Source organism: Zonotrichia albicollis, chromosome 23, assembly GCF_047830755.1.
Source record: "Zonotrichia albicollis isolate bZonAlb1 chromosome 23, bZonAlb1.hap1, whole genome shotgun sequence".
Taxonomy (NCBI): Eukaryota; Metazoa; Chordata; class Aves; order Passeriformes; family Passerellidae; genus Zonotrichia; species Zonotrichia albicollis.
The window spans coordinates 6,302,384-6,328,786 of NC_133841.1; the positions used below are offsets into that span (position 1 = coordinate 6,302,384).

A 26,403-nucleotide genomic window follows, 5' to 3' on the forward strand; every position below is an offset into this window, starting at 1 on the left:
GTCCCTCTGCAGCTCTCCTGGAGCCCCTTCGGGCCCTGCAAGGGGCTCTGAGCTCTCCCTGGAGCTTCTCCTCTCCAGAAAAGGATTTTCCCTCTCTGCATCCCTCAGCATTGCAGCAACTCCCTCCCTTTGTCCCTCAGTGTCCCCTCAGCCCTGTCCCCTCCTGCCACCTCCGCTACGGAGGATTTTATGGATAAATAAATGGAAATATGGAAAATTTCCAGTGAGTTTTGGTGGCACCCAGGGCATTCCCAGCTCTGGGGCAGCAGGAGGGACAGGATTTCCCAACCAACCTGGGAAACCTCCAGGCAGCTCAGGCTGCTGGAACTGAGCTGGAGAGAGGGAAAATAAACCAAAATATCCATCAATGCCAGGCTGATGGGAATTGGGGCAGGAAATGGTGGGGCTGGCACTGGAAGGTTTTCAAGGAATAGGGAGAAAAAGCAGGCGGTGAAATCCAGCAATAGATAAGAATGAGGCAGAGCTGAATCCAGATGGATTTTCCAAGAGAGACAAAAAGGGAATTCCTCATCTTGTGGCCACCTCAGAGCTGACCATCAATCCCTGCCATCACCACGGTGATGATCCATCCACCCATCCCTTACTGAGATAGAAAATCCCTTTTTAAGGAGTTTTGGAGGGTGCGGTGGCTCCAATTTGGATTTCATTCCATTCGTTTCCCAAATCCACCTTCCCTGGTGCCCATACCCCACGGTGGGCAGTGGAAATGCCACCCCAGCTCTGGTCACAGGGGTAGGGGATGGATGGGGACAGGGAAAGGAGCACCCAGAGGGGCTGGGATGGGAAGAGGAGTGGGGAAGGAGGGATTTGGGAGGAGTCCAGCACAGCTTGGGTTGTGTCTGGCGAGGGGAAAGCTCCGGATTCTCTCTATAAATATTCCCAGGCAAACACCAGACGGGAGCAGAACATTTCCACTGGCAGGAAAAACAGTGGGGAAAACAAAGGATGCAGATTGGAACAGGTTATCCCAGGATACCAACCCCAAACCCTCCATCTGGGGATGCTCCAGGCAGCCAGCCCCAGCTGAGGGTGCAAATAAAGAGGAGCTTTGAGATTTTCCCCATCAGAATCAGCTCTGACATCCCTTGGGATGTGCACTGTGAGCTGCTCCAGCCTGGAATTCCAGAGAGTCTGCAGGACTGCAGGACTTGGAGGAAAAGGTTGGAAAAATTATGGGGGAAGTGTTGGGGAAGATGAAACAGGAAAGCCTTATCAATATGATTGCCTGGCAAAAGATTTTGAGAATATGGAAACTATAAGTGAGACTGAAATGAAAGCAAGCTTTGAGATCCCTCAGTTACTGAACAACTGGAAAACAATGGTGTGGCCAGCTGAAGGTGATCCCTTTTTGATGGAACAACACCCTCTGCTTGCAGACAGGCCCAAGGTCAGAGCAGACCCTACAGCTTGGCAGAAGGGGCCCAAAGAGGAGATTTTAGGGTTTAAAATGTAACACAGGATGGTAATGCAATGATTCTTATAGGCTGCATGTAAATGCTATAGGATTTGTATCTTGTACTGGATTGGTTAGTGAGAATCAGAATATTCAACACAGAAGATTTATTGTATTGGAATGGGAACCTCGCTCTCTTAGCTCTTACCCCGTTTACTCTCTCACCCTCTCATCCTCTCTCCCCCTCTCTTCTCTCAGCCTGCTCTGAGCTGTGTTTGGCAGCTCCCAGCAGGGCCCTGCACCCAGGCCCTTTGCAATAAACCCCAAGTTCCACAGCCTGGCTGCAGAGATCTCTCATCTCCGTCCATCCTGACAGTGCTACCCCTGACACTCCAGCAGGGAAGCCCTCAAGGGAACACTCTGGGGGCAGGAGCAAACTGGGGGATCCCCACTGGGACCAGGCTGGGTCTGGGGAGATGTTGGATGTGGGCAGAACAGGGAAGATCCTTCCCTGGAAGGGACAATTCCAAGAGAGCTGAAGGTGCCCTGGTAGGTCAGAGGTGAGCAGCGCCCTAGGGTGTCACAGACATCTTTTACGGAAAATCCTCTCCTTAGGATTTTCCTCCTGAGAAGCTGTGAGGCCTCAGGAACAAAATGTAGACAATGGTTATCTGCTGCTGTGGAATGCAACAGGTGCATCTGGGATTGGTCTCATGTGGTTGTTTCTAATTAATGGCCAATCACAGTCAGCTGGCTTGGACTCTCTGTCCCTGCCACAAGCCTTTGTTATCATTCCTTCCTATTCTATTCTTAGCTAGGCTTCAGATGGAATCCTTTCTTCTATTCTTATAGTGTAGTTTTAAGGTAATATATATAATAAAATAATAAATCAGCCTTCTGAAACATGGAGCCAGATCCTCATCTCTTCCCTCATCCTCAGACCCCTGTGAACATGGTCACACCAGGGAGGGCAGAGCTGGCTCAGAGCCCTTTGCTCCAGGCATGGATTCCATGCAAGAGGAAACAGCCTTGGGCTGATATTGGAAAATTCCAGTGGGGCAGTCCCTGACTTTGCAGGATGTAAATCCAGGTGGATGTGACACTTGGGGACAGGAGCCAGTGGTGGCCTTGGCAGTGCTGGGGGATGCTGGACTCATCTCAGAGACTTTCCCAACCTGACCAATTCCATAACCCTGCATTCCAAGCCATCTTTCCTCACAAAACCAGAAATTCTGTCCCCCCTGCGTGGCCTATTTTGTGATGGTCAACATCAAATCCCTCTCTCCCATCCCGTCTCTGGACACCCCCATTTTTCTTCCCTCACCCTGTGCTTGCAGGGACAGAAGAGAGACTTTCCCACCCACAGAGCCCTTCCCTTCCTGCTGCTCCCGCTCCAGAATTGTCCTCAGCCCCATCCCATCTCAGGACTGTCCCCATCCCCAGCCCAGCCCATCTCAGGGCTGTTCCCAGCCTCTCTCAGGACTGTCCCCAGCCCTGTTCCATCTCAGGCCTGTCCCTAGCCCAGCCCAGGACTGTCCCCATCCTGCTGGGCCAGGACAGGAGGGAGGTTGGGCAATATGGCCTGAGGGGGGTGGCACAGGGAGGGGCCCAGCTCAGCACAGGCCGCCCGTGGCTCCTGTCACTGTCCCCAGGGTGCCAGGCCAGCTGTGCCCACAGTCCTGGGGAGGCCCCAAGGCCAGCAAGGCCCCTCTGAGGGGCTGTCCCCAAAGCACAGGGAGGACGAGCTTCCCTCACTCCATGGTGGGACAGCAGCAGGAAGAGGCTGAACCCCTGGATTTGGTGCCTTTCCCACACCAGATCCACCCCTGCCCCTGCCTTGTCCCTCTCTGTCCCCAGCTGGGTCCCCCAACCCCACAGACCCATTTTCTCACCCCCAGTTCAATCAAGCCCTTCCCAGCTCTGCCTCCTCCAGAAAGCCCAGCAGGAGCCCTGGGACAGCTCAGATCTGCCCTCAGAGCAGAGAATTTCATATTCCAGAGCTAATGATTCATCCCTCCAGAGCAGATTCTTTCCTCCTCCACAGCAGACTAATTATTCCTTTAGTGCAAATTATTTCATATTCCAGAGCAGATTATTTGTTCCTTCAGAGCAGATTCTTTCCTCCTCCAGAGCAGATTATTTATTCCTTCAGAGAAAATTATTTCATATTCCAGAGCAGATTATTTATCCCTTCAGAACAGATTATTTAATATTCCAGAGCAGATTATTTGTTCCTGCAGAGCACATTATTTCATATTCCAGAGCAGACTATCTATTCCTTCAGAGTAGATCCTTTATTCCTTTGGAGGTGTTTATTTGCTCCTACAAAGCTCATTTTTTTTACTCCTTCAAAGCAAATTATTTACTCCTCCAGAGTAGATTATTTATTCCTTCATAGTAGATTCTTTCATATTCCAGAGCAGATTATTTATTCATTCAGAGCAGATTATTTACTATTCCACAGCAGATTATTTATTCCTGTAGAGAGAATTATTTCATATTCCAGAGGAGATTTGTTCCTTCAGAGCAGATTATTGAATATTCCAGAGCAGATTATTTACTCCTTCAGGGCAAATATTTCATATTTCAGAGCTGGTGATTTGTCCCTCCAGAGCAGATTCTTTCCTCCTTCACAGCAGATTATTTATTCCTTCAGAGCAAATTATTTAATATTCCAGAGCAGATTATTTCTTCCTTCAGAGCAGATGATTTAGTATTACAGAGCAGATTATTGAATATTCCAGAGCAGATTATTTATTCCTTCAGAGAAGATAATTTAATATTCCAGAGCAGACTATTTATTCTTCCAGAGCAGATTATTTGTTCCTTCAGAGCAGATTTTTGAATATTCCAGAGCAGACTATCTATTCCTCCAGGGCAGATCCTTTATTCCTTTGGAGCTGTTTATTTGCTTCTCCAAAGCTTATTTTTCACTCCTTCAAAGCAAATTATTTACTCCTCTAGATCAGATTATTTAATATTTCAGACCAGTTTATTTAATATTTCAGACCAGATTATTTTTTCCTCCAGACCAGATCTTTTTCGCCCTTTAGAGCAAATTCTTTGCTCTTCCAGCATATTTTATTTAGTATCCCAGAGCAGATTATTTATTGCTTCAGAGAAAATGATTTACTCCTTCAGAGCAGATGCTTTATCCTTCCAGAGCAGTGTGTTTGTCCTTCAGAGCAGATTCTTTGCTCTTTCCAAGCTGTTTATTTATTCCTCCAGAGCAGATTGTTTAATATTCCAGAACAGATTCTTTGCTCCTCCAGGGCAAATTATTTGTTCCTCCAGAGCAGATTCTTGGCTCCTCCTGAGGTGATTATTTAATATTCCAGAGCAGAGTCTTTGTCCTTTCAGAGCAGGGATTTTTTTCCCTTTCAGAGCAGATTCTCGGCTCCTCCAGAACAGATTGTTTCCCATTCCAGATCAGATTATTCTGCTCCTCCAGAACAGATTGTTTCATATTCTAGATCAGATTATTCTGGTCCTCCAGAGCTGCCCCAAGCAATGCCGGTTTAAGAGAGCACTGCCAGCTCCTGCTGCTGCTCAGCACAAGGAAAACTCCTCCAGAGCCTCTCCAGCAGGGAAAACCCATTCCCAGCAGGGAAAACCCATCCCCAGGAATGGAAAAACCTTTCCCAGGAGGAAAAATCCATTCCCAGGAATGAAAAACTTATTCCCAGCAGAGAAAACACATTTCCAAGAGGGAAAACTCATTCTCAGCAGAGAAAACCCATTCCCAGGAAGAAAAATCCATTCCCAGCAGAGAAAGCCATTCCTAGCAGGAAAAACCCATTCACTAAAAGGAAAACCCTTCCCAGGAGTGGAAAATATATTCCCAAAAAGGAAAATCCATTCCCAGGAGGGAAAATCCCATTCCAGGCAGGGAAAGCCCTTTCCCAGGAATGAAAAACCCATTCCCAGGAAAGGAAAATCCATTCCCAGCAGGGAAAACCCTTCCAAAGGAGAGGAAAACCCATTCCCATGAATGAAAAACCCATTCCCAGGAGAGACAACCCATTCCCAACAGAGAAAACCCTTCCCAGAAGGGAACCCTCATTCCCAGGAGTGGAAAATCCCTCCCAGGAATGGAAAATCCATTTCCAGCAGGGAAAACTCTTCCCAGGAGTGGAAAATATATTCCCAAAAAGGAAAACCCATTCCCAGGAGTGGAAAACCCATTTCCAATAGGAAAACCCTTCACAGGAGTGGAAAAATCCATTCCCGGGAAGGAAAACCCACTCCCAGCAGGGAAATCCCATTCCCAGGAGTGGAAAACCCATTCCCAGGAGAGAAAATCCATTCCCTGAAAGGAAAACCTCTCCCAGAAGGAAATACCCATTCCAGGCAGGGAAATCCCATTCCCAGGAGGGAAAAACCCATTCCAAGCAAAGGAAAACACATTCCCAGAAGGGAAACCAATTCCCAATAGGGAAAATCCATTCCCCAAAAGGAAAACCCCTCACAGGAGTGGAAAATCCATTTCCAGCAGGGAAAACCCATTCGTAGAAAGGAAAATCCATTCCCAAGAATGGAAAACCCATTCTCAGGAAGGAAAACCCATTCCCAAAAAGGAAAACCCCTCCCAGGAGAGGAAAACCCACTCCCAGGAGAGATAACCCATATCCATCAAGGAAAAAATGCATTCCCAAGAGTGGAAAACTCATTCCCAAGAGAGAAAACCCATTTCCAGGAGGGGAAAACCCTTCCAGGCGGGGAAACCCCTTTTCCCTGGAATGAAAAACCCATTCCCAGGAAAGGAGAACCTATTCTCAGGAGGGAAAAACCATTCCCAGAAGGGAAAACCCATTCCCAGGAGTGGAAAGCCTATCCCACATCTCCTCAGCACCAGGAATTCAGGAATTGCCCTCGGGAAGCACCTGGGAGGTCTCAAGCACCAACTGGACAAAATGGGAGCAAAAGATTATCCCTGAGCTGAGGGGATTAATCCAATTAAATTTAATGAGGCTTTGGAAGAGACTTTAATCTCCAAAGCTTCTTCCAGCCCTGAGATCTCCTGGGGGCTCCCTGGGATTGATTAAAATGCTCCAAGACCCTCCAGGAAGGAAACTGAGCCCCCCAGGGAAGGGCTGGGATCAGAGAATGGCCTGCATGGTTCCCAAGGGAAACCAGAGCACCCCCAAACCTCACCTGAGGCTCTGAGACCTCATTCCCAGGGCATGGAAAAAGCAGGAATAAAGATCCAAATTTTGCAAACATGTTAAGAGCTCTTGGGGCAGGAAACAGTCCCAGATTTTGTCACCTTGCTGGCACCACCCCAAATTCCATGTTTTTTCCCATATTTTCCCAGGTTTTCCCACATTTTCCTCTGTTTCCCCAAGTTTTCACAGGTTTCCCCATGTTTTCCCATATTTTCCCACATCTTCCTATATTTTCCCATGTTTCCCCACATTTTCCCCATGTTTTCCCACATTTTCCCACATTTTCCCCATGTTTTCCCATATTTTCCCACATTTCTCCCATGTTTTCCCTTATTTTCCCATGTTTCCCCATATTTTCCCCATTTTCCTATATTTTCCCACGTTTCTCCCATGTTTCCCCGTGTTTTCCCATGTTTTCCCATATTTCCCTGTTTTCCCACATTTTCCCATATTTCCCCATGTTTTCCCCATATTTTCACCATGTTTTCCCCATATTTTCACCATGTTTTCCCCATATTTTCCCACATTTTCCCTATGTTTTTCCCACATTTTCCCATGTTTTCCACATTTTCCTGCTATTTTGAGGGCTCCTGTTTCAGCTGTGGGCATTTGAGAACAACAAAGCTCCGAGGAAAGCTGGAAATGCAGATTTCATTTTAATGCTTCATCCCTTGATTTTCAGGGCCTTATCTCAGCTCTCCCAGATTCCCAAAGCCAGAGGGTTTGGATTCCTTCAGGTTTGCATTTCCTTGAATTTGGGGCTTTTTTCTCTTTTTCTCTTTGTTTTTTTGAAGGAGGCTTTTGAAGCATCCACAGCCCTGGAAGGATTTTCCTGCGTTTGATTTGTGCTCACAGCGTTTGGTTGAACAAAATTCTGGGACAATTCCAGAGAGGAGAAATTCCAGGGAAACTTCCAGGGCCTAAAAGGGCTCCAGGAGAGCTGGAGAGGGACTGGGGACAAAGGATGGAGGGACAGGACACAGGGAATGCCTCCCACTGCCAGAGGGCAGGGCTGGATGGGATATTGGGCAAAAATTCCTGGCTGGAATTCCCAGAGAAGTCGTTTTGGTTAAAAATCAGCTGGGAAAATCCATCCCAGCTGGGCTGCACAGGGACAATCCTGCTTCCTGCAGAGGATGGGCATTCCCAGGCAGCAAAAACTGGGAAAATCTCCCAAACCCAGGGGCTCAGTGCTGTTCATCTCCTGAAAATGGGAATAAAAGGGGCCTGGGGCAGGAAGGACCCAGAGGGGATCAGGCCAGGAGAAGCCGTTGATTTTTATGGAATAGGAAAATCTGCTCTGGGATCAGCCCACCCAAGGCAAGGGGACCTTTAGAGGCTGCTTGGGGTCACCTCAAGTGTCCTGGCCCTTTTCCTGAGGAGAGCTAGGATTCCCTGGGTTACCCAGGATTGCCTGAATGAGCCAGAATTCCCTGAATGAGCAATGATTCTCTGAATTAGCCAGAATTGCTGAATTAGCCAGAATTCCTTGAATTAGCCAGGATTCCTGAATTAATTAGCCAAGATTCCTGAATTAGCCAGGAGTCCTGAATTAGCCAGGATTCCCTGAATTAACCAGGACTCCTGAATGAGCCAGGATTCCTGAATTATTTAGCCAAGATTCCTGCATTAGCCAAGATTCCTGAATTAGCCAGGATTTCTGAACCAGCCAGAATTCCTGAATTAACTGGGATTCCTGAATTAGGCAGAATTCTTGAATTAGCCATGATTCCCTGAATTAGCCACAATTCCCTGAATTAACCAGAATTCCCTGAGTTAACCAGAATTCCTGAATTAGCCAGGATTGCCTGAGTTAGCCAGGATCCCTAAATTAGCCAGAATTCCCAGAATGAGCCAAGATTCCTGAATTAGCCAGGATACCTGATCCTCCCTCCAGGAGATCTCTTCTGTCCATGGCCAGTGAGTGTCCCTGCATGGCTGAGTGAATTCCATCATCCCGTGGGGAGATGCTCTGCCCAGGGGAGGAGCCGCATTCCAACCTGGATACAATCTGAGGTTTGGGACACCAGCACGGCTTCTCCACTGGATTCCCCAGAGGAACAGCAGCTGCCTCTTCCATTGGACCTTCAGAGGAAGAGACTTCTCCTTTCTACAGGATCCCTGCTCCAGCAGAACCACCCCTGACACTGCAGGAGGGCTGAGCCATAATTCCAATGGCACTGCTGCCAACACTCTGACCAACAGGATGTCAGGTTGGATTCTATCAGTGTTGGTTTGCTGCACTGTAGGAATGTGTCTCCTTTTGACAGAGTGACCAAATTATTCTCTGTCTGCTTAAAAAGGAAAAAAGCCCAAAAGTTTCTTCCCTTAGTTAGGTAAAAAGACACCTCATAGGCCTGGGGGACTTCACCTCAAACTTAAGGATAACCAATTGGACAGAGGCCAAAAGGTCCCACCTAAGCAATTCACTAGAAAAAGAAGAGAACAAAGGAACCAATTGCTTTTCTGGAGTGTTTTACCAAGAACAAGAACCTCTTGAACCTGGCTTGGTTTTTCTCTGTAAAGAGCTTTGTTATTTTACCTTTTATTAAAACCTTTTTGTTTCCAACACTGTCACAGAAGCCATCCTCCTGATTTGATGCCATCTGAGGGGGCTGAGCTATCTCAGGTGTGATATGGATCTCCAAGAGCTTATAAGACCTGGCTGGAGGAGACCCCTGTATTACTGCATTGTTTGTTTTATTTTTATTTTCTTCCCTAATAAAGAACTGTTATTCCTGCTCCCATATCTTTGCCTGAGAGCCCCTTAATTTCAAAATCATAGCATTTCAGAGGGAAGGAGTTTGCATTTTCCATTTCAGGGGAGGCTCCTGCCTTCCTTAGCAGACACCTGTCTGTTCAAACCTGACATTCACAGCCTCTGAGACTGATGTTTATCTGAGCAATAAATCCTTCCTAGCCCAAAAGCAGTCCCATCCCTTCATTAAAAAGTGTGACAATAATACAGCCTGGCCTTGGGCATTGCCAGGGATCCTCACAGGGAACAATTCCCTGTGCCACCCTCCCAGTAACAGAGAGCTCAGTGGGAAGGGAAAACCCAATTCCTTCTATCCTATGATCTCCCTCGGTCACATTCCTTTGTCCCTGAACACCAGGAACTGTTGGGTAATACTTTTATTTTATTTAGAGATGGGGGAACCGAGAGGTGTTTTAAAAAATTGTATTCTATTTTTAGTTTTATTCTATTTTATTTATTTTAATTCTATTTTTATTTTATTTTCATAAAATAAAATTTTATTCTATTTTTAGTCTCATGAGAAGGGTGAGATAATACAGATGTTATAATTTATGCTGTTATAGTTAGAAGTTGATTATTTCTTTATTATAATATACTATGCTATAATATAATATACTATAATATATAATATAACATAATATAAATATACTATAATATAAATATACTATACTATAATATAAATATCCTATACTGTAATATAGTAAGTATAGTATATTATAGTATATATAATATATATAGTATCCATTGTATCATATACTATATGTACTATAGTATAATATAATATCCTATATGTATTTTTTGTTTATTTGTTTTTTGTTATATTATATTGTAGATGTTTTAATCATCTAAAATTACTTTCTGTGGGTCTTTTATAATGTATCTTTCATAGTTCTATTTCTTTAAAGTTTTTAGTCTTATTTTTAAGGCTATTTTTTGAAACTTTTTTGGTTTTGTTTTTCTCTTAGTAATATTTGTTTTATTTTATGGTATTTTTAAGTCAGTATTTCTTATTTCAAAGCTTGCATATTGATGCACACTGTGTGGGTCTTCTGTCAGGGCTTGAGAACTTTCTAGAAATCCATTTCCCATCCCGTGTCCCCCTCCAGGGCTGGAATTCCCTTGGAGCTCCTTCCCTTGCAGAGCCCAGCCCGGAGGCAGCACCGAGGGGATTGAATTCCAAGTACACTGAAATTATTATGCAAATATTTGGAAATAATCAACTCCCTCCCTCACCAGCAGAGCTGAGCGAGGCATTGCCATGGCAACAGCCACTCTCAACCAGCAGAGCTCCCATTTGGGATTCCGAGGGTGTCCAGGGAGCCCCAGAGCATCCAGGACAGGCTGGATGGGAGAGGAGAAGGCTCCCAAGGAAAGGCCAAGATCCAAGTTCTGCAAAGATCAGAGCTCTCAGCTCTGAGGGCACGCAGCTCTACCTGGGCCCGTGAGAATATGGCCAAGGCTCCTGAGCCCAGGAGCTTCTCCTTCACCCCTTCAGCAAATCAGAGCCCTGTTCATGGAGTTTTCCTTGAATTCTGTAAAATTCCAGGTTTAAAGAGACCTCAGTAACTCCCAGTGCAATCTAAGCCCAGAATGTCAGCCTAGGTCCAGAGAGAGGAGAATCCAAAATCAACCCAGGGATAGCAGAATCTAACACAGACCAGGGAGAGCAGAATGCAAAATCAACCCAGGGACAGCAGAATCCAAAATCAACCCAGGGACAGAAGAATCCAAAAATCACACCAGGTCCAGAAGAATCCAGAATCAGCCCAGGGACAGCAGAATTCAACATAATCCAGGGACAAGAGAATCCAACACAACCCAGCCCCAGGAGAACCCAAAGTCAACCCAGGGACAGCAGAATCCAAAATCAACCCAGGGACAGGGATATGAGAATCCAAAATCTACCCAGAGACAGGAGAATCTAAAATCAGTCCAGGGAATGCAGAATCTAACACAGCCCAGGGACAGCAGAATCCAACACAACTCAGGTCCAGGAGAATCCAGAATCAACCCAGGGATAGCAGAATCCAAAATCAACCCAGGGACAGGGACATGAGAATCCAAAATCAAGCCGGGTCCAGCAGAATCCAACATAACCCAGATCCAGGACAATCCAGAATCAGCCCAGGGACAGGAGAATCCAATACAACCCAGGTTCAAGGACAGGAGACTCCAACACCAGCTCAGATCCTGTGACAAGAGAATCCAACTCTAAACCAGCTCCAGGCACATGAGACTTCCTCCTTGAGCCTCTGATCTTGAGCTAAGTTCCAGGTCAGCCTGGTGGGATGAGCAGTGATGGGGCAGGAGGGCACCAGGGGATGTTTGACTTCACAGGATCCTCCACAAAGTCAGCTCTGAACCCCGAAGATACCCCAAACCCCAGAATTTTTGACCAAAATGAACACTTGGGGCTGTTTTTTCTCCCTCAGGCTCAAGGCCCATGGCCAGGACAGGTTCCCACTGCCTGTGGCACACCCAGGGCTCAGGAGTTGTTGGAAGGAGGGAGCAGAGCAGCAGCTCCATCCCAAATCCCTCTGGATAGAGCTGATGCCAATGGGTGTGGAGGCACCTCCTCTCTCCCTCCCTCAGCTTTTCCCTTCCCAGTTTTTATCCTCACTTATTCCTCACTTATTTATTCTTCCTTTTTTTTTTTGTCTCCTGTTCAATGTGAGGCTGATTTATCCCTCCGAGAATGATCCACCTTGCCCAGAATCACAGGGATAGAAAAGCCCAGCACATTCCCAGAACTTCCTACAAGTTCTCCAAAGGGCAGAACCAAAAAAGGCACCAAAGAGGGAATGGTGGAACACCATGGCTGGGTCTCTTTGGAGAAACCCACAGGGGTCCTGCACTGTGAGAAAAGGCTGGGAAAGCTGGGAATGTTCACCTGGAGAAGCTCCAGGGAGAGCTCAGAGTCCTTCCAGGCACTAAAGGGGTCCCAGAAGAACTAAAGAGGGGCTGGGGACAAGGGATGGAGGGACAGGACGCAGGGAATGGCTCCCACTGCCAGAGGGAAGGGATAGATGGGATATTGGGAAATCCTGTGAGGATGAGGAGGCCCTGGAATGGAATTCCCAGAGCAGCTGGGGCTGCCCCTGGATCTCTGGCAGTGCCCAAGGCCAGGTTGGACATTGGGGCTGGAGCACCCTGGGACAATGGAAGGTGTCCCTGCCATGGCTGGGGTGGCACTGGATAATTTTTAAGGTCCCTTCCAGCCCAATCCATGCTGGGATTCCATGATGTGAGACCCCAATAGGGTTGAACACAAAGCTCCAGGTGTTCACCAGCTCTGGGATGTCCCCAAGCCATTCCTGGGGTGATCCCTGTCCCCACAGGTCCCTCAGAGCAGCTCTGTCTCCCTTGGGGGATCTCTCCCTGTAGGACACCCTGAAGTGGAGATTGCTCCTCATGCTCCCACCCCTTCATGAACCTGTTTTACTTTTAAAATGACAAGAGCTCAAACCAATCCCCCAGTGAGGAATGATTATCCCAAATCTCTGTGTTGTCCCCCTCACGTGGGCCAGCCCAGCTGATTTGGGGCAGGAGCTGAAATCTGGGAGCAAAGCTCCTCTGTGCAGCCTGGCATGGCTGATGGGCCCACAGCTTCGTGTGTGGGAGAGTCAAACACCCTACAGGGAAAAGGGAATTGGGAAACAACGGAGCCAAATCCCCTCTCTGCTCCAGCAGGGCTGTGAGAGGGACTGCAGGGGTGACAGACCCATGGTGACACCAATCTGCAGTGCAGGATTTCCTCCTTTCCCTTCCCTGACCCCCAAAATTACCACAACTCCTCCTGGAGGAGTGTCCCCATGGGGCCCTGACACACAAACACAGCTCCTGGCAAGGTTTCCAGCAGTTTTTTGGGATGATTGGTTTAAAATGTCACTGTGGGTTCAGGAAAGCTGCAGCCACCACTGCTGGGCACTGCTGTGCCCGGGTGGTCCTGGTGGCACTGTCCCCATCCTGTCCCCCATGCTCCTGCCCATCGTTTCTGCAGCAGCACTGAAGCATCCATCCATGAAAGGATCCATGATCCATTGAAGGATCCATGATCCATGAAAGGATCCATGATTAACTGAAGGATCCACAATCCATTAAAGGATCCATGTTCCACTGAAGGATCCGTGTTTCATGAAAGGATCCATGATCCATTGAAGGATTCATGATCCATTGAAGGAACCAGTGCTCCCTATAACTCCACATCCACTCCAGGAGCAGTATTCCATCCACAAGCTCTGGGGACATCCCACAGCCCAGCTCTCCTGGTCAGCACCTCCTGCTCTGGGACCAAGGGGTTCCAGCTCCTCTGGAGATGCTCAGCCCAGCTGGGTTCTTTCCTACACAGATTCCATCCACCCCAAATGCTCCAAAGCCAAGGAACCCAGTCCTTGCTCCACCCACACAGCACCAGCCCAGCAAATACAACTCAGAGCAGTAAATATTCCCAAATTCCAAGGAGAAGGAAAACCCAGAGAGTACACCTTGAACACAGCCTCCCAAAAATGCCTTTCCAGGGGAGAGGGATGTGCTGGAGCCCCTGAAGATGTCCCCACACTCCTGTCACCCACAAATGCCACCCTTGCCCAGGACAGGCAGTGCCATTCCTGCCTGGCATCCCAAACCTTGGTGCTGGGACACCCAAACCCAGCACTCCCCAAAATGCTGCTCCCAAGGGGCCCCCACAAACCCCGGGGAGAAAAGTGACACATCCTGGAGTGAGCAGGATCCTGCTCCCAGAGCTGGTTTGGGGATGGGATGGGATCTGTGGGGTGGGATGGGATGGGATCCATGGGGTGGGATGGGATCCATGGGATCCATGGGATGGGATCCATGGGATGGGATGAGATGGGATGGGATCTATAGGGTGGGATGGGATCTATGGGGTGGAATGGGATGGAATCCATGGGATGGGATGGGATCCATTGGATGGGATCAGTGGGATGGGATGGGATGGGATGGGATGGGATGGGATGGGATGGGATGGGATCCATGGGATGGGGTGGGATGGGATCCATTAGATGGGATCAAGGGGATGGGATCGATGGGATGGGATGGGATGAATGGGTTGGGATCAATGGGATGGAATCCATGAGATGGGATGGGATGAGATCCATGGGATGCAATAGGATGGGATCCATGGGATGGAGTGGGATGGGATGGGATGGGATGGGATGGGATGGGATGGGATGGGATGGGATGGGATGGGATAGGATAGGATAGGATAGGATAGGATAGGATAGGACGGATGGGATGGGATGGGATGGGATGGGATGGGATTGGGATGGGATGGGATGGGATGGGATGGGATGGGATGGGATGAGATGGGACCAATGGGATGGTTTTTTCAAGGAAATCACCCGAGGAAGAGGAAGCTCTTACCTGTTTCTCCCCAGATGGGCAGATACTCGTCCTGCTGGATGTCCAGCATGATTTCCAGGCCGTTCCCTGTCCCCCCCTTCACCGTGGTGAGGAGAGGCCGCCCCTCCTCTCCTGAGTTAAACATGTAGCATTTCCCATATTTTGTAAACACCTGTGGGGGAAAAAGAGAGGAATTAGGGAATATTTCCCACAGAATTAACCCCCATTCCCAACTGGCAGAGGGAAACAGCCAGAAGCTGCATGTCAGGGAGAAATATCCACATAAATATCCACATAAATATCCCCATAAATATGCACATAAATATCCACAGAAATATCCTCAGAAATAGGCTCACAAATATCCCCAGAAATCCATTCAGGTTTAATCATTTGTTTAATCATTGTGCTTTCCTTATGGAAAGTAAAGGAGGGAAGGGAGGAAGGAAAAGCTGTTTGGAGGTAAAGCTCAAAAGCTCCTGGAGTCATTTCAGTCAATCCAAACTCTGACAAACACACTCTGGCCTTAAGCTCCTGCTAAAAATTCACACAATTCCCTGGTTTTGGGTGGAGTCTCAGCCCATTTAGGGCATGGCAATGCTCTCCTGGCATTAAAAATTCAATATCCCTTCATTCCTCTCTCTGCCACTGCTTGGAAAATAGGAAGAGTTAAAAACACTTGGGGAAATCAGGAAAGATTTCCTCCATCACTTTGCTCTTCTTCAGTCTTATTTGGGGAGGATTCCTGATAGAAACTCCTGGCAAAGCCCAGGTGGAACTTCCATCACCAGCACTGCAAAGCAGGGGGGACATCAGTGCAGGGTGGACATGGGGCGCCAGGAGGGATGTGTGGAATATGGGTTTTCCAGAGGGAAAACAGGAATTTTCCAGTGTTCTGGAAACCTACTGGAGAACACAGGTTTTCCAAAGGGAAAACGGGGGTTTTCCAGTGGGAGAAAACAGTTTTTCCAATGGGAGAACATGGGTTTTCCAGTGTTCTGGAAACCCATTGGAGAACACAGGTTTTCCAGTGGGAGAACACAGGTTTTCCAGTGGCAAAACATGAGTTTTTCAGAGGGAGAACACAGTTTTTCCAGTAGAAGAACATGGGTTTTCCAGGGGGATGGACACAGGGTTCCAGGTGCAGAACATGTGGGTTTCCAAGAGAGGGAACACAGCTTTTTCAGTGTTTCCAAGGGGAGCAAACACAGATTTCCATGTGGGATGGACACAGGATTCCGGGGGGGATGGACACATTTCCAAGTGGAGTGCTCATGGATTTCCAAGAGGGAGGGACACTGGTTTCCAAGTTGGGTGGACATGTGAAGAACATAGGCTTCCCAACAGATTTCCAATGGAGTAAAACACAGAATTCCCAGTGGGATAACACAGATTTCCCAATGGGATAAAGCAGATTTCCCAGTGGGATAACAGAATTCCCAGTGGGATAAAACACAGAATTCCCAGTGGGATAACACTGATTTCCCAGTGGGATATAACACAGAATTCCCAGTGGGAACACAAAGCTCCTGGTGGCAGCAGAGATGTCACCTTTGCTGCTGGTGCCACTCAGGGCCTGGGCTCAGCTCAGGATCCCCCTGGAATGGGAAAACTCCCAGAAATCCCAGATTTAACCCCAACCAATCCCCCCTCTGCCCTGCACTGACATCCTGGGGACATCCAGAACTGCTTCCTGGGATAAAGGCTCCAGAAAGCCCAGTAACAACCATTTAAACCAGTAACAACCATTTAAACCAGTAATGACCAGTTAAACCAATAATGACCAGTTAAACCAGTAACAACCAGTTAAACCAATAACAACCATTAAAACCAGTAACAACCAGTTAAACCAGTAATGACCATTTAAACCAGTAATGACCATTTAAACCAGTAACAACCAGTTGAACCAATAACAACCATTTAAACCAGTAACAACCAGTTAAACCCATAACAACCATTTAAGCCAGTAACAACTGGTGAAGCCCAGTAAGAACAAGTTTGGGAACCAGTAAGAACCAGTAAAGCCCAGCATGAGCACTTGGAGCCCAGGAGCCAGAGCAGAGCTGCTCCAGTCCCTCCAGAATCTCTCCCACATTTGCTGAGCTCATTTGACCCCAAGATGAGTCAGAAACCCAAACAGAAGCCAGAGCCAGCAGAGATTTATTCCCTCAAATATTGACATACCCTGACTAATCCAAGTGCCAGGGAAGCAGGTGGGATGGGAGAGAAAGGGAATAATATTTGAATTCAAATGGGAAGTGTTTGTGAGGGGAAAAAACAATACATCCTTTAAAAAGGATTTGATAGCCAAATAAAAATAATCCCATTTGAATACTTGCCTGACTGATTGAACAGCTCAGGCTGGAAAGAGAAGCTCAGCCTGTGGAAGCAGCCCTGTGGATGGGTTTTCCCAGATAGGCTCTGAAGGCAGAAGTCAAAAATTCCTAATGAGGGGAGTTTAAAATCCAGCAAGGAGGAAAAGCCGCAGTGGAGAAAAATCAGGGGGAAACAATGAGGCTGGAATGGGAACAACAGCCCAGGGATTGATTTTGGAGTCTGCAGGCAAATAAATCCAGGCAACTTGATGGGGTGGTTTTATATGACTGTAAAAATTCCCTGTAAAAGCTCCTGTTAGGATGTGTTTATCCAAGGAAAAGATGGAACCTGACAGGGGGAGCAGGGCTGGAATCACAATCCCAGGGAAAGAGACCTCATGGGAACTGGGAAAGGACAACCATGGGACCTCTCGGCCACAGGTATTCCTGTCATTCCCAAAGAAGACACAAAACCTTATTCCTAATGGCTTTTAAAGATATTTCCAAGTTCAAAACTTCATGTGCATTCATTCCAGCTCCCAATAAATGAAACTGTGGTGTTCCAGGATCAATGGAGTCATGGGATGGTTTGGATTTGGACCCTAAGGATCACCCAGTGCCATGGGCAGGGACACCTGCCACTGTCCCAGGATGCTTCAGCCTGGCCTTGGACACTTCCAGGGATTCAGGGGCAGCCCCAGCTGCTCTGGGAATTCCATTCCATTCCATTCCATTCCATTCCATTCCATTCCATTCCATTCCATTCCATTCCATTCCATTCCATTCCATTCCATTCCATTCCATCCCCTCTTGTATTTGTAGGACCCTTGACCAAGGGAGGAATCTGACTCCATGTTCTCAGAAGGCTCATTTATAATTTTATGATCTCTAATATATTAAAGAATACTAAACTAAAGAATAGAGAAAGGATACAGACAGAATGCTAAAAAGATAATAATGAAAACTCGTGACTCTTTCCAGAGTCCTGACACAGCCTGGCTATGATTGGTCATTGAGTGAAAACAACTCACAGCAGAGCCCAATGGAACAATCACCTGTGGGTAAACAATCTCCAAACACATTCCACATGAGCACAACACAGGAGAAGCAAATGAGATAATATTGTTTTCATTTTTCTCTGAGGCTTCTCAGCTTCCCAGGAGCAAAATCCTGGGTGAAGGGATTTTTCAGAAAATGTGACAGTGACACTCCCCAACCTCCAGGGAGGAATTCCTCCAGGATTCCTCCCCATCCATCCCTGCCCTCTTGGAATCCATTCCCTGTGTCCTGCCCCTCTCCTGTTCCCTCAGCCCCTCCTGAGGATTTTCCTCCCCCTCTCCCCTTTGCTGGGAGGGATTATCTGGGAAATCCAACATTGTTTTTCCAGAGTCTTCTGTTGTTTCCAGGCTCCCTGACAACAGGAAAGGACTCATCATCAGATCATCAGGATAAACCCTGGAGCTGTTGGAAGGGCTGGGATTCACTGGAGGCAGTGAACACGAGCAGAGCAGGATGATTTAAGCTCAATTTGCGTGGCTGAGAGGGGAAAAATGCTCCTGGCTCTTGGAAATGCTTTAACTTCCAATAAAAAGGGCCAGAAGCAAAATTCCAGACACGTTCCCTGAGAGTAGTCCATAAAAATTCCAATTTGTTCCCTCTGAAGGAGCATGAGGGCCTTTGACAGCTCCTTGGGAAATCCCTGTTTGGGCATAAAGGGAAATAATTCTAAATCTGTGGAATGGGATTTGATGGGATCGTTTAGGTCAGGAAAAGCCTTTGAGAGGATGGAGTGCAACCCATGAACTGCCTTGGAGTGACTTCCTGAGCCCTCCTTAGCCAAGGAAAATGTTCATTTTGGGAAGTTAGAGCAGGGGTATCCCAAACAGATTCCAGCACAAAGCAGACACCACCACCACCAAAGGCTCCAAGAAAGCCCTGGATAAACAAATCCTGCTGCCTGTTGTGAAAAATGCATGTATTTTATGATTGGCTTTTTGCAAATATTAAAATGAATATTATATATGTTGTGTTAGAAAGTAATGCTGTATTAATTCTCTTAAGTACTGTGTTACATATAGTTTTAAGTTATAAAAAATGTTAAAATAGAAATGATGCTATGTAAGATGCTTTTTTTAAAAGAAAGGACTTGCAGCGAGATAGCAGCCACAGGACACCTGAATCTTTCAGGGAAAAGGAATTTATTGCTCCATTATAAGAAGAAACGAACTTCCCGCCTCAAAGGCACTGTTAGGATTCAGGGGAAGAAGCTGACGATGACCAGACATAATCCTGTGTTTGAATGGAATTTATGCATCATGTATGAAGTGTATGAATATGCAACAAGCTATTGCTTTTAAGGGTTAATCCTTTGTTAACGAGTGTCCTTTTTCGGGCTCGTGCTGCCCAGAAAAACGCACCTGGACTGTCCGTAACTCTTTGTATTTATTGTCTCATATTGCCCTAATACAATTTCTCCAAATTATTATTACTCTAATTGTATTACTATTTTTATAAACCATTTTATTACTATGAAACTTTTAAAATTTTAAGAACAAGTGATCGGCATTTTTCACACTGTGAATCCATCAGGCTTGGGACTGGCATTCCAGAGGCCTGCCCAGAGTCATGGAAAATGAGGCATTCCAGCTTCTAGCAGGATGCACAGAAAAAAAAACATTCCTGCTGAGAAATCTGCCCTTCAATCCAGAGAAAAATGATGGGAAAAGGAACTCATTGGAGGCCTGGGAATGACTTTTCTAAATACAAACAGAGATGCAGGTGAGGGCGCGCTGGTAAGGCAGGAAGGAGGTGCCAGATGGAGGTAAAACCAAGGAAAAAAGGGAATTCGAATCCTGTGCAGTCATTTCTCACAATTGTGGGACACAAAGGCTCAGAGCGACATTTCCCAGCAAGCCACATCCAAGGTATTGATCAGAGTGGGGAAAAAAAAAACAAAGCAATTTTCAAGATGGGTCCAGGAAGAAGGGGAACGTGGAGCTGAAACTGGGATGTGTTTGTGCAAGAATATCCATGAGACGACGGGGAAAAGATCCTGTTTAGGAGGAGAAAATACTTTATTCCCTGGGTTTTGCCAGAGGGATCCATTCCCAGGGCTCTCAGCTCTCCCACTGTGCCAAGATTTTAAGGGTAAAACCCGAAGATTTTGAGAGAAAACACCAGGATTTTAAAGGGAAACCCCCCAAGATTTTGAGGGGAAAACCCCAAGATTTGAAAGGGGAAAACCCCAGAATTTGGAGGGGAATACCTCAAGATTTTAAGGGGAAAACCCCGAAGATCTGAAAAGCAAAACTGCCATAATTTTGAGGTGAAAACCCCAAAATTCAAAGGGGAAACCCCAAGATTTTGAGGAAAAACCCCCAAGATTTGGAGGGGGAAATCCCAAGGTCTTGAGGGAAAACTCCAGGATTTTAAGGGTAAAACCCCAAGATTTTTAGGTGAAAACTCCAAAATCAAAATTTAAAGGGTGGCACCAAGCTCTGTCCTGATGGCACTTGGATAGAGGGATGGCTCCATGCCAGGCTCCATCCCAGTCCATCCCAGTCTCCATCCCAGCCCATCACAGTCTCTATCCCAGTCTCCATCCCAATCTCCATCCCGGTCTCCACCCCAGTCCATCCCAGTCTCCATCCCAGTTTCTATCCCAATCTCCATCCCAGCTCCATCCCAGTCTATCCCAGTCCATCCCAGTCACCATCCCAATCTCCATCCCAGTCTCCATCCCAGTTTCTATCCCAATCTCCATCCCAGTCTCCATCCAAGTCCCTCCCAGTCCATCCCAATCTCCATCCCAGTCTCCATCCAAGTCCCCCCCAGTCCATCCCAATTTCCATCCCAGCCTATCCCAGTCCATCCCAGTCTCCATCCCATTCTCCATCCCAATCTCCATCCCAGCTCCATCCCAGTCTCCATCCCAATCTCCATCCCAGCCTATCCCAATCCATCCCAGTCTTCATCCCAGCCTATCCCAGTCCATCCCAGTCTCCATCCCAGTCCTTCCCAATGGCCCATTTATCCTCCCAGGCAGGAGACAGCAGTGGGACATTCTTTAAAATGGAATAATGGGAACAAAACCCCAGCAGGTGCCCACAGGGGTGTGAGGGATCCCAAAGGAATCCCCTTCCAGGGGGGCTGACTCTGGGCAAGTAGGGCGCTCCTAGAAGGGGAGAAAGGATTTAATGTCCTTTCCCAACAAAGGGCAGAGAGAAGGAATCCAAGGCCAATCCCAGCAGAGGGGGTGCAAACCAAGCCCAGCCTTTAGGGCACCCTCTTCATTCATTATCCACACCCCAATCCTACAAAAACACCGGGAGAATGCAAAAATCCCAGAGCTGTGGATGCCAAAGGGGATTTGGGTCACCCTCACCTAAGCATAAGGCAATGCTCTCCCAAAAATGAGCAAAATGCAGGAGGGGGAACCCCTGGAGAGGAGGAGTGTGGCATCTGCTCCCTGTGCACGGGCAGTTGTTAAACTCCTGTGTGTTGGTGCTGTCAGGAAGGCGATGTCAGACATGGAAATGCTCATCCCTCCCTCCCTGCAGCTCTGATCTCCCCGTGGAGCCCGGGAAGCACAGCCAGGGAACTTGTCAGGGCCGTGTTTACAAGCTGAGGCTTTTCCAAGGCTGAGATTCCCGCTGGGATTTGTCAGGCAGCGCTGCCAGGGAAGGCAGCCCAGGCTCCCCTGCAGCAGCTCTGGCTCTGCAGAGCCTCCCATGCGAGGCTGGTGCCCCAAACCCACTGATCCCTGCCCCAAACCCACTGATCCCTGTCTCAAACCCCATTGATCCCTGTCCCAAACCCCACTGATTCCTGCCCCAAACCCACTGATTGTTGCAGACATCTTTTATGAAAAAATCCTTTCTTTAAGATTTTTCATTTTTAGAAGCTGAGAGGCCTCAAGAACAAAATGTAAACATTGATTATTTGTTGCTGTGGAATGCAACAAGTAGATCTTTGGTTGGCCCATGTTAGATGTTTCTAATTAATGGCCAACCACAGCCCAGCTGGCTTGGAGAAAGAGTCTGAGACAGAGCCTTTGTTATCATTCTTTCTTATTTTATTCTTAGCCAGCCTTCTGATGAAATCCTTTCTTCTGTTCTTTTAGTACAGTTTTAATGTAATATATATCATAAAATAATAAATCAAGCCTTCTGAAACATGGAGTCAGATCCTCATCTCTTCCCTCAAGCTGAGACCCCTGTGAACATGGTCACAACTGATCCCTGATCCCTGCCAGGCTGCTGCCCCAAACCCCACTGATCCCAGTCCCAGGCAGGCCCTGAAGGCTGATCCCTAGCATTAATGGGAATGTTCTTCCCAAATGAGGAGTCCAGATACAATAATTCACAGAATTCAGAGTCCCAGAATTCACAGAATCACAGGGTTGGAAGAGACCCTCAAGATCATCGAGTCCAACCCAGCCCCAACACCTCAAATGAACCCTGGCACCCAGTGCCACATCCAGGTTTTGTTAAACACACCCAGGGATGGGGACTCCACCACCTCCCCCGGCAGCCATTCCAGAACTTTATCACCTTTCTGTAAAAAACCTTTTCTGATATCCAACCTGTATTTCCCTTGGCACAGCTCGAGGCTGTGTGCTCTGGTTCTGTCAGTTCCTGGAGACAGAGCCCAGCCCCAGCTGAGCAGTGCAGAGTGATGGGGGCAGCCCTGAGTCTCCTTTTCTCCAGGCTGGGCATCCCCAGCTCCCTCAGGGGTTCTCTGTGTTCCCAGCCCCACTCCAGCCTCGCTGTCCCCTCTGGATGTGCTCAGTGTCCCAAGGTCCTTCCCAAACTGAGGGGCCAGAACTGGGCACAGCACTCAGGGTGTGACCCCACCAGTGCTGAGTACAGGGTGTCATGGTTTCTCATCTTATAAAAATCCATAAAAATCAATTTAAAATCAATTAAAAATCCATTAAAATAAATTTTACAATCTATAAAAATTCATTATAAATCCATTAAAATAAATTTAAAAATCCACAAAAACCCATAAAATCCATAAAAATCAATTTTAAATAAATTAAAACCCATAAAAATCCAGGCTCCAGCACAAAGCTGAGGTCACCTGTAATATGCAAAAGGGTGGCCTGAGGTGGCTGGCCTGGGACACCTCAGGCTGATGTCCCCACCTGGGGTTGGCTGGGTCACAGGAGGCCACAGGCACCTGGAAAAGGCCCTTGGGAAGCAGCAGATGGAGCAGGAGGAGGAGCCAGGGAGGGTCAGGGTGGTTCCAGCCCTGCTCCATCCCAGCCCTGGAGCCCTGGGGCCGGTGCCAGGCACAGCTTCCAGTCTGGGATTAATTTGGATCCTAATTAAAACCTGTGCTCCCCATCCATCCATCCCCACTGACTGCCTTAATTAGCTCCTGTCCATTCCCTCGGCTGAACTCCGTGCCCAGCTCTGGCACTGACAACATTCCAACATTGCAGTGTCCCAAAATTCCTCCAACATTCCAACATTCCAACACTGCAGTGTCCCAAAGCTCCTCCAACATTCCAACATTCCAACATTCCAACATTGCAGTGTCCCAAAATTCCTCCAACATTCCAACATTCCAACATTGCAGTGTCCCAAAACTCCTCCAACATTCCAACATTCTAAGATTGCAGTGTCCCCAGACTCCTGCAACATTCAAATATTTCAGTGTCCCAAAACTCCTCCAACATTCCAACATTCCAGTATCTCAAATCTCCTCCAACATTGCAGTGTCCCCAAACTCCTCCAACATTCCAATACTGCAGTGTCCCAAAACTCCTCTGAGTGTCCCAGAGCAGCCCCCAGCTCCCCTCAGTGCCCATCCCCTGCAGTGCCACGGAACCTGACGGGAAAAGGGGATAAAACACCTGGAGCTGGAGGGACCCTGCCAATCCCAAACCCTTCAGCTGTGCAGGGATATCCTGCACCACGAGAATCCTCCAGAAAATAGGGATTGAGTGTTGTGGTGTTGTGAGGGTCCCCAGGATGAGGTGAGAGATGAGAATTGACTACAAGTTCTCAGAAGGATGATATTATATTATATAATAATATTATTATATATTTATAGTATAATAAATCAGTCTTCTGAGAACATGGAGTCAGATTCCTCATCTCTTCCCTCATCCGGGGGACCCTCACAAACACCACAACACCCCATGCTGTAAATGCCTTAAATCCAATAATCTAAAATTACCCCTCATGGGTCCCATTAAATGCATCTTTCACAGTTCTATTTCTCCAAAGTATCCAGTGTTATTTGCAAGGCCATCCTTTGAAATTTGTTTCTAGCTCCATTTCTCTCTCAGCAATGTCTGTCCTGTTCCATGGTGTCCTGGGGTGACGTTATGATGCTTGTATATCCCCATTCATCTGTTCTGTGCCTTTAAGACCGGCACTGAAGAGTGGAAGTTTTGTTTGAGTTTCTCTTATCAGGACACAGAGACAAGCAGTACACAGAGAGCTGTTTTTTTTTACTTCCAGCTTTGGGCTTGCTGCTTTTGCTTGCTGCTTTTGCTTGCTCTCTTTTTCTGCTCTTGCTTCTGCTCTGCTTTCTGCCTCTGCTTATTAGCTAGTTCTAGCTAAACAGTCCACCTTCCTTCCTGGACTGTTTCTCCTCTCCTGTTTCTGTGACCATCTCGAACCTGCTCCAGACTGGGACCCGGGAACACCGAAGGTTCGGCTGCAGCGGCTGGCCCAGCACCAGAGGGACTGAGAACAGAGCAACCACCCCCCCTCCGAAAGAGACTTTCTGATTTTGCCATCTTTCTCAGAGCGGTGTCATCGGGTATTGTTCATTTTGTGTGCTGGGGGGTGCGGGGCCAGTCAAATAAACAGGTTCTTTCCACCTCTCTCTGAGGAATTTTTTCCCGAACCGGTTGGGGGGAGGGGCCGTGTGGGTTTCGCTTTCTGGAGGGGCCCTCCTTTGCAGATTCTTTAACAAATTTGCCCTAAACCAGTACACATGGCATTTCCAACTCAGCATTTCTCATCTCCAGGTTTGCACACAGATGCACACTGTGTGAGCCTTCTGCCAGGCTTGGAGAATTCCCTACAAATCCACTTCCTACAGGAGGGACCTTAAATCCCATCCCATTCCACCCCTGCCATGGGCAGGGTCACCTCCCACTGTCCAGCCTGGACATCCAGGGCTGGAAATGTGATCCTTGGAGATCCCAGATTTGGAATTTTGAGCAGAACTTTGAAGGCCATCCCTGGCTGGAAGGTAGGGTGACACAGATGGAAAGCGGAATTCTGGAATTTCTTTTCATTCCCCAATGTGGAAATCTGGAATTCCTCCTGATTCCCCAGCATGGAATTCTAGAATTCCTCCTCCTCATTCCTGAGTGCGGAATTCTAGAATTCCTTTCCCCAGTATGGAATTCTGGACTTCCTCCTCCTCATTCCAGCAGGATTCAGCTCCCTCCCATCAGTGAGAACCCCAGAGTGTGGGAGGTGTGACCATGGCAGGGATGTCCCTGCTCCTCTCAGCATTCCAGGATTTCTCTGGGAGTGCAGGAGTGCCCACAGCATTCCATGGGGTGGGATCCTCTGGAAGAGGTTTTACAGTGACTTCTGTGAGCCAGAGAGGAGTTTGATCAGAGGATCCACGTTTATCCCTGAAAGAATTTGCTACCAAGGTCCTTGACACAGAAACCAAGAAAGAAAGAAGGAGAAATAAGAAAAGCTTGAACTGCCTGTTCCAATGAGCATTTTGTTTGTCTCTGGTGACCAATGAGTAAAGTGTAAACTTGTGAGTTTTGTAAAAATGTATTAAAAGCATGCATGCCATACTAAAAAAAACACTTGAATGAAGCCTTCTGAAAATGGAGTGTGTGGCTTTGTGCTGTCTCTGTCCCAGCTCTGACAGGGTCCCTCCCTGCTGGGAACCATGGGCAGGGATGGATGGGATGTTGGGCAGGAATTCCTGGCTGGGAGCCTCCAGAATTGGAGACTTCAGGTAAAGCTCCTTCCTTTGAAGCCCTTCTGTCCCCAAAGTTGGATTTGAGGTTCTAGTTTAATTTCTGGAGTTCTCAGGGCCAGGCAGAGCCTGTGGTGGTGCCACTGTCACCTCACCCTCCCTCTGTCCCTCTCACATTCCCATCACCCCAGGACATTTCCCAGCCCTGAAGATCCCAGGAGCTCTGTCACAGAATCTTTTATGAAAAATTCTTTCCTTAGGATTTTTCCTCCTGAGAAGTTGAGAGGCCTCAGGAACAAAATGTAAACAATGGTTATCTGCTGCTGTGGAATGCAACAGGTGCACCTGGGATTGGCTCATGTGGTTGTTTCCAATTAATGGCCAACCACAGTCAGCTGGCTCAGACTCTCTCTCTGAGCCACAAACCTTTGTTATCATTCTTTCTTCTTCTATCCTTAGCCAGCCTTCTGATGAAATCCT

The 26,403-nt window shown here is 47.5% G+C and overlaps 1 protein-coding gene across 3 annotated transcripts in view; it reads right to left on the minus strand.

Annotated features, from left to right (window-relative positions):
• LOC102073733 (acid-sensing ion channel 2) overlaps positions 1 to 26,403 on the minus strand; it is a 479,347-nt gene that overhangs the window by 31,464 nt on the left and 421,480 nt on the right. For all 3 annotated transcript variants that reach the window (XM_074557914.1, XM_074557915.1, XM_074557916.1), the window contains exon 2: positions 14,720 to 14,870. In XM_074557914.1, the coding sequence (XP_074414015.1) occupies positions 14,720 to 14,870 (151 nt within the window). The remainder of the gene's footprint in view (positions 1 to 14,719; positions 14,871 to 26,403) is intronic.